Below are 8,573 nucleotides of genomic sequence, written 5' to 3' on the forward strand. Positions count from 1 at the left end.
GCTTCGGGATCGTGTAGTCGCTACTCTACAACGCCTAGCACTTAGGAATCAGCAGAATAGGACCCGGCAAGCCGAATCCTACCCGCCTTTCTGCCTGTGTTCAGCGCCCTGCGCCGATGGAAAAGGATTGCCGAGAGTGGAGTCGGAGCTGCCTCGCGTGCCAGAAAGCAAAAATCACCAGACATGTCTCGAGTCCGGTAGGCACCTTCGCGCCGCCGTCGAGCAGGTTTGAGCACGTGCACCTCGACTTGGTAGGACCACTACCTACGTCGAGGGGCAATAGATACTGCCTCACCTGCATCGATAGGTATACGCGTTGGCCAGAAGCTTTACCGCTCGAGAACATCGAAGCCGAAACAGTCGCGCGTGTCTTTGTTTCGGGGTGGATTGCACGTTTTGGGACACCGGCCAGAATAACGACGGATCAGGGCCGGCAGTTCGAGTCCCATCTGTTCAGACAATTGAACCACTTACTCGGATGTAAGCATTTAAGAACTACGGCGTACCACCCCGCAGCAAACGGCATGGTCGAGCGTTTTCACCGGCAGCTGAAAGCAGCGATAAAATGTCGTGCCGACGACCGGTGGACCGACGCGTTACCTGCCGTTCTGCTGGGCATACGAGCGGCGTACCGAGATGACCTAAAGTCATCAGCCGCGGAGTTGGTGTACGGCGAGAACATCAAGCTCCCCGCAGAGATGTTCCGCGACAACGATACCAACGCGACCGACCAGGCCCAGGTGATAGAACAGCTGCGCGACCATTTCCGTAAGATACGACCGACACAGGGTTCCCGCCACGGACAAAGGAGGATGTTCATCTTTAAGGACCTCGCGACAACATCGCACGTCTTCATACGGACAGACGCGGTACGAGGCCCCCTCCAAAATCCGTACGACGGACCGTTCCCTGTCGTATCCAGGAGCAACGACATCAAGAACTTTGTGGTGCGGGTTCGAGGCAAAGAGACCACCGTCTCAGTCGATAGGCTCAAACCCGCCTACATCATCGACGACAAGTACGTCGGTAACGACCTCGAACAACACAGCAATACGTCAGACAGCAGTCACAGCAACGCGCCTGAGCCCCGTACTCGTTCCGGTAGAAGAGTACGACTTCCGGAAAGGCTCCAGGTAGGCGTTAGGTAGCGAACAGCCAGCGACAGTAACCTTAAGGTAGACATAAGCGAATGTATTACAGATAGTAACGTTTGCACTGGTAAGGGGGTGATGTAGCGGCCAGTCGGCGCGCATAAGAAAAGATTTATTTCTCGCGCAAACGACTAACATATTTATGACTCTCCTTCGAAAAGGCTATCTTTGAGTAAGCTGTTTCCTGTCCGGATGGCAATAAGCCAGTAGAGTTTCTTTTTTACCTGATTCTCGATAGTCAACGAGACCGTCATAAATAACGGGAAATTCCGAAGGGCACGCAAAACGGACCCGAACGCCGGACGTCCGAGCGCAACAGCCCTGAGGAAAACCCAGACCGTTACATCATAAAAGAGCACCCACTCCAATCACCACGCGGTCCCAAAACGGGTCGCGCTCAGGGCGTAAGGGACAACGCGGTGAGAAGGAGATGGACAACGCTGATTGGGAAAACCCATTCGCGGGTCAACCAATCAGGGGGTGTCCAGAGCCCTTGCCGGGGGCAAACAGGATAATATAAAAAGAGCAGCAGTGAGACGCTCGCCCTCATACCTTTGATACTCCTCATACCTCTGATACCTATCTTACTTCTCATACTTCTCATACCTCTCTTGCTACGACGTCACGCTACCCGAAAGTGATTCTACGCAACTTAATAAATAAAGTTAATAGTTACACCGCACGCACCAGTTATTTACAAGAACACACTCCATAACTAAAGATTAATTAAGTGATCAGTGTTTGTTGACAGTGCAGTGTAAATGAACTTCGCAAATAACCATACCAGAGGTTCCTTCGAGAGTATCCCACGAATGTTGCGGTCATCGACCTGAGATTAGCTGTACGTTGTACGAGGTCAGTGCGTACGAGTCAGCAAATGCATCCTCAACTAAATGGGTGAGTTTCTTATTGATAATATTTTTCATATTTCTCTAATAAACAAATGCTTTACGTCCCTTAACGCGATTATTTATTATTAAATTAGCTTTGCGAATCATTCGTTGAATTCTGTTCGAACACTGGATGGTACTTGAGACGCTGGTGATAGCTTGGCCGAACACGGACGACCCGTCCAGAGTTCCGAGGTTTGGGTTGTTTACCTCACGGTGGGAAAACTCGACCGCCTAACACGCTGAGAGTGGGAGCGGCATATTGAAAGCATCACCAAGTTGCCAACGCTGGAGCAGCTGCGGACGTTCTTGGAGGGACGCATTCACTCCGTCGAGGGGCTAGAACATCCACGATCTGGAGGCTCGGACGTCAGGAAGGGGACGACCGCGAAAAGCGCTGGAGTCCGTCAGGTAGTTCAGGGTGCTGCTAACGTTTGCCATCTTCGCAAGGGCACGCAGTTCCCTCTTTACTGTCCTCAATCTAAGAAGCAGACCGCCGCTGAGAGGAAGAGCACAGTGAAGTCCAGACAGCTATGCACCAATTGCCTGGGCAAGCACACTTTGGATAAATGCTCCAATACCAAACATTGCCAGAGGTATTCTGACCGACACACGGTCCTGCACGAGGCCTATTTGAGTGAGGAGACGGCGCTCTTGCAGCATGCGGCTCTTCCTCGACCACGAGCTATGTCAGTAATACTTAGTACCGCAAGAGTGATCGTCGAGGGTTCTGGAGGTGCGATAGAGACGGTGCGGGTCCTCATCGATCCTGGAAGTGAGGTGTCGCTCATTACGGAATCCCTGGTGCAACGGCTAACACTTCTCCGTAAAGACGGCAAGATTCCTCTGCTTGGGGTAGGAGGGTCACGCTTTTGCGTCATAAGAGGACGCGCTATCTTGCAGTTGACTTCAACCCTGCCTCAGGAATCATGTCTCCGGATTGAGACTTACACCTTGCCCGAGTTGTCTTAGTTGCCCTAGTGCCACACCGACAACCGGGGTTGGCACTACCTGAATGAGATCACCCTCGCGGATCCACGTTACTAGGAGCCAGATCCGGTAGGAATCCTTCTAGGTGCGGATGTTTACAACCGGATCCTACAGCGTGGTATACTGAAGGGCGGACTCACCGATCCCGTAGCTTAGGAGGCTCAGGAAATTAGGGTGGGTCTTTATCAAGACAGTCACTGCATCCTCTGTTCGTAACTCGCCGTAACCACCACGCTGTGGACCGAAATTTATTTGATGCGCTGTCACGCTTTCGGGACCAGGAAGAAGTAAGGGAGGAGATCCCATTCACCACTGAAGAGCAAGCCTGTGAGGATCACTTCCTGACGACATACCGACGAGCTAACGACGGATGGTATGTGATCCGCCTACCGTTCCTCGAGACACCACAACTGGGTGACTCTAGAGGCACAACATTGTGCTCTCTGAGGTTCGTGCACTGAAGCTTTGTATGGGATCCGCCGTTGAAGAATGCCTATCGTAACTTCATGGCGGACCACGAGCCGTGCTATTACCTATCCCATCATGGAGTAATGAAGACCTCTAGCACGACTACCAAATTTAGGATGGTCTTCAACGGCTCTATGGCTACCTTATCGGGTAAGTCCCTCAATGACTTCTTATTTACCGAGTTAAACGTCCTCCCTCCGCTCTTCTATGTGTTACTCCGTTGTTGACGACATGCGATGATCTTCGACCGCCGATGTTGAAAAGATGTTCAGACAGGTATTGCTATAACTAGGAGATCGACGTTGGAGCTGCAAGCCAGAAGCAGAGGAACGGTCATACCACCTCACGACCGTTACCTATAGGTTGGCCTGTGCTCCTTACCTGACGGTTCATTGCCATCAGCAGCTGACGTTTGGCCCTTGTAGGGCTGGACATTTATATGGACGATGCCTTATCAGGAGCGCCCACATACAACCAGGCCCGCTCTTTACAACAGGAGTTGTACCAGCTGCTCACGGTGGGCGGGTTTAATCTGAAGAAATGGGCATCCAATGAGCTGAGCCTGATGAACGACGCCCCCGGAGAGAAGACCCTGCAGCTAGACTCCCACGAGTTGGCACATGGAGTCCTAGGGCTGCAGAGGCTTCTATCTCCCAACTACTTCCAGGTCGCCGTCACAGAGCAGCCACCGGCAATAAATAATTCTGCTACGGGCCGCAGAAACCACCGCAGAAAGAGTATGGGGAATTACTGTAACGCAGATCAACGTGCCCGATTTCGGATGAACGAATACCCGGGGTACAAATATATGTATAACCCCTTCTTTCCCCTCCTTAATTCACCCAACAACACCTAACACGTTGGTCTCTTATTTTAGAGCTCGGTTTCCTCGGCAAACTTACCGACCTAAGGAACAATTGAAATAGCCGGGACTCCTCCTATGGAATCTTAGGAGCTGGGGAAGCGGCTGGTGGAGAGGGAGCGAGGCCAGTACAACGACTCGTCTATTATCAGCACGCACCGTGCAGAAAGGGAGCTGGCGTATTCAGCTCCTTAGCTGGGACGCGTTCCTTTTGTTCTTTAGTTTAGTACAGCTAGAATTTTTTGTACTACGTAGATTAAGATTTCGTTGAATAAATGTTCCCTTTCGTTATCTTTGAAATCTGCGCGAGACTAAATTATTTATTCGTCTGTTTCCCCGTCGAGCACGAACCTCGGCGTTACACAGTGATGACATTGGAGTAATAAATAGAAAACATTCCAATTTAAAAGAGATGTTATTTGACTACACTTTTTATATTTCTTTTAAATAGATGCAATTTTATAGTGATGGAGAAATGTTTAAAAATCCGGAAAGAAATGAAAATATAATTTCACCCTTTATTTCTTTTTTTTTAAAGAAAGGTACAGTTTGAAATTAATTCTGTAACCGTGATTGTACAGGGTGCCCCAAAAATGTCTTGCAATCAAGAAATAGGGGTTCCTGAGGTCATTCGAAATAACTTTTTCCTTAGTGAAAATGCAATTCACTGCTATAAAGCGATAAATAATTACGGGTTAATAAGGAAAAACAGTGACCGATGAGAGGCGAGCTGAGTTGCTGCAAGATGGTGAAGCGAGAGAGATAGGAACAGGCTTCGACCACGAGGTGCGACGGAAGGAGAGAACTACGCGCAGGTTTCGGGTCGCGTTCGAAGCAATGAACAAGTCACAGAGCGTAGACTTTTGAATCTTTTTACTAACGGTTTAACCGTAACGACCGTTTCACAGCCGCACTGTATGGTGAAAAACGCTGGTTTAATAAAACGAAATATATTCTAAAAATTATATCAATACTCGAGAAGAAGATGTACAATAAAATGATGACTTGATACAGAATGTAGTGATGTGTTATGAAGCACACGAATGATACGACCAAGCGATTGATTTAATACTACAAAGTTGTAGCGAAGTTTGCAAGAGCAAAAGTATAGACAGAAACTAGACTGCAAGCGCAGAGAAATTACAAGCGTAACCAGTTCGATCGTAATGTGTTGACCTATTTATATCGCTGTGGGCTGTCGGTTAGGAAAGGAAAAGGAGTGAGGTTTTTGAATATTGGAAGGACACGAGGGCAATGCTTTAATAAACAGCGTTGCATGGAAGTCAACGGAAAATATTGGGTTGGCAACTAAGTAATTGCCGATTTGTTCAATGAAATAAAAAATTTTGTTTTTACTTGGAATGAAGTTTAATCTGTAATGTATTTTCCATTTTGTTCGATGACCTTTTGCTATCTCTCTGACAACTTGAAAATTCCACGCTCGTAGAAAGTCTGATCCTTTTCGGCCAAAAACTGAGTTAAGTGAGATTTTACAGCGTCATCATCATTAAAAGTTTTACCACGAAGGGAGTTGTCCAGGGATCGAAATAAGTGGTAATCCGATGGCGTGAGATCAGGGCTATATGGTGGGTGTAACATCAATTCCCGACCAATATCCATCAATTTTTGCCGAGTGGACAAAGACGTGTGCGGCCTAGCATTGTCCTGGTGGAAAATGACACCTTTACGATTGACCAATTCTGGTCGCTTTTTCTTGACCGCTGCATTCAATTTGTCCAGTTGCCAACATTCACGGATAATAAAAAATAACATAATAATAATAATAATAATAATAATAATAATAATAATAATAATAATAATAATAATAATAATAATAATAATAATAATAATAATAATAATAATAATTTTATAATATAACATTTACGGATATCATAAAAATGGGACTAAGAGACATCTATAACTGAAATCGGCAATTACTTAGTTGTCAACCCAATAGATAACGAATTTGATATTGGGAGGATGGCCCAGACGACAAATACATCGCGACGATATAAACAGGAGATCGTTTAGTGTGTACGGTAACTGGTTGTTCACCTGGGCTGGCGAGTTGAGTTCAAACATCGCGCTAGCGTTCTTATAAACCGACCCAGGAGCACGAATAAAAACGAGGTGATCGACTGTGATCGGAAAATTCAGCGATTTGATTTTAGACATTCCACCTGTCTTCAGCTGTCGTCGATTATGAAAAAATGCACCGAAGGATAATCGCGAGAATGTAATTATAGGTCGGTTCCATGTCGGTGCAAGCTGTGCTTTGTCACCGGTCGCTTGAATTGGCTAGTGACTACACGGACGCAGGAATCAGCTTCGGAGTGGACCTCGACGTCGGAGTCGATCTCGATGGTCATCGCGGCAGTGGAGATCTGATAAGGACGGAGTTCCCGATGACAACGGACGGCTGGATCGACGTCCACTTCATACAGGTTTGGAACTGGTGCAGATACTCGGCGGACCACCACCGCCAGAAGTGTCCACATCGGCGCTGCATGTGTTGCTACCGGGACATCATGGAGGTGGGAAGGTCCGTCGATGTTTCAGATACCGGAATGATGGGGCCACCTGGCGTCGGTAGGGCAAGGTACTCGGGATCGTTTGTTAATGGCTGGAGCGGTCGGGGAGTTCAGGCAGGCCTCTACTTGGACGAAGAAGGTGCTGACTTCCTCGTAAGTGAGGGGATCCTCGCCTACGACTTGCCTCAGGTGATATTTCACGGAGCGCACTACTGTTTCCCAAAGGCTACTGAAGTGTGAAGCTCCTGGAGGAATAAACTTCCAGATCACGTCGGTTTTGAAGAGTTGGTGGGATAATGTGGCTGTTTCCTTGGCAGATGCTGTGAACCGTCGTCGAAGCTCCCTATCAGCTCCGACAAAATTGGTTCCGCAGTTGCTGGATAGGATGGTAACCATTCCGCAGCGGCTTGTGAAGCGCTGGAACGCGGTGAGGAACGTGGTGGTGGAATAGTCCGAGACCACTTCGAGGTATACGGGGCGAGTGCTGAAACAAATGAATAACGCTACATACCCTTTGGTGGTCTCATGGCCACGCCCGGGCATGGTTTTAAGCCGAATGCGGCTCACATAGTCCACTCCTGAGTGAAGAAATGATCACAACGGGAATATGTAGTGCTGCGACACGTTTCCGATGCGTTACGTAGCCGAGGCCGCCTGCCATTGGAGACACCGTTGACAGCGTACGATATATCTCTTCACTTTCCTTCGGCTTTGAGGGAGCCAAAATCTCTGGAGAAGATGCACCAAAGTGAGCAATACTGTAAGAAGTGATAGCTAAATCCGACCCCTCACACTTAGAAGGCCATGGTTACGTATGAACGGAACCATAGCTCCGAGGCGGCTGGAGCGAATAGGGGATTCGGTCTTCGTGTAGTGACGCGAACACGTCTCCGTAGTGGTGCTGTTGAGCCAGTCTGGTCCAGCACTCCTCGCTCCGACAAAGTTCTTCGGAGCGTAATGAGGACGTGCTGGGCAATAATGGTCGTTGTTCATCCAGGATTTGTTTATCGAAGATGATCGCGGTGATCTGGATCAGGTGGGCCATGTGGCGGTGCCATGACAACAGATCGGCATGGGCTTTTCCTCTTCGCTGGTAGTATCGAATGGCGGGTGATCTGTCAGCTGTTGAGCCAAAATTCCGCAAGAGGCACAGTCAGCGGGGTTGTCCTGGGACTTGACATGGTGAAAACAGAGATCCGAAAAGGTTGTTTGGACCTCGAATACTCTGTTGAGAACGTAGATAGATTGGCTCTCCTCTGACCATAGGAGCATCACTTCCGTTTCGAGATGAAGTTCCCGGCTTAGGTGGGTCAAGAAGCGAACGCCGAGGATGGCGGCGTGGAAGTCCAGTGGTGGAACTCCATGGAACTCCAGTCGTGGAAGTGACACCCTTTTCAAAGGAGCTCTGCCTTGGATTTTGCGGCCAGAAGATTAATCAGTGGAGAGCCGTGTGAGTCATAGCTACGTAAGTACGCTGCAGCAGCGTAGGCCTTTTCCGATGCATATACGAAGACGTGAAGCTGATGGGCAGCACTGATTGCTATCTCTCTTAGCCATCAAGGAATGCGGATGCGATACTGTGCCCCTATCTCCGCGATCAGTGCTGATCATTGGGTCGTAGTGACGGTGGCAGCTGGTCATCTCTATCAAGGTTGTTTTCCCATAGATGTTGGAAGAACAT

At 48.6% G+C, this 8,573-nt stretch overlaps 1 protein-coding gene across 2 annotated transcripts; it reads left to right on the forward strand.

Annotated features, from left to right (window-relative positions):
• Window positions 1-560: 560 nt before the first annotated feature.
• On the forward strand, window positions 561-4,661 carry LOC117224509 (uncharacterized). Of its 2 annotated transcripts, XM_076527554.1 has the most exons (5): window positions 561-2,048; window positions 2,137-3,649; window positions 3,792-3,861; window positions 3,925-4,297; window positions 4,377-4,661. In XM_076527554.1, the coding sequence occupies exons 4-5, from the start codon at window positions 3,939-3,941 to the stop codon at window positions 4,423-4,425; spliced, it is 408 nt and encodes a 135-aa protein (XP_076383669.1). In that variant the 5' UTR covers window positions 561-2,048; window positions 2,137-3,649; window positions 3,792-3,861; window positions 3,925-3,938; the 3' UTR covers window positions 4,426-4,661. The 2 variants fall into 2 exon arrangements, with proteins under 2 accessions (XP_076383669.1, XP_076383668.1); XM_076527553.1 differs by having other exon boundaries at window positions 562-2,048; window positions 3,792-4,297.
• Window positions 4,662-8,573: the final 3,912 nt, after the last annotated feature.

The sequence above is a fragment of the Megalopta genalis genome, unplaced genomic scaffold (genome assembly GCF_051020955.1).
Source record: "Megalopta genalis isolate 19385.01 unplaced genomic scaffold, iyMegGena1_principal scaffold0026, whole genome shotgun sequence".
Classification (NCBI taxonomy): Eukaryota; Metazoa; Arthropoda; class Insecta; order Hymenoptera; family Halictidae; genus Megalopta; species Megalopta genalis.

Bases quoted from the DNA above. Each gene is read 5' to 3' on its own strand.
- LOC117224509 (XM_076527554.1), top strand. From the start codon at position 3,939: ATGGACGATGCCTTATCAGGAGCGCCCACATACAACCAGGCCCGCTCT. The intron at 4,298-4,376 runs GTACAAATATAT...CTCTTATTTTAG, and splicing joins CGGATGAACGAATACCCGGG to AGCTCGGTTTCCTCGGCAAA.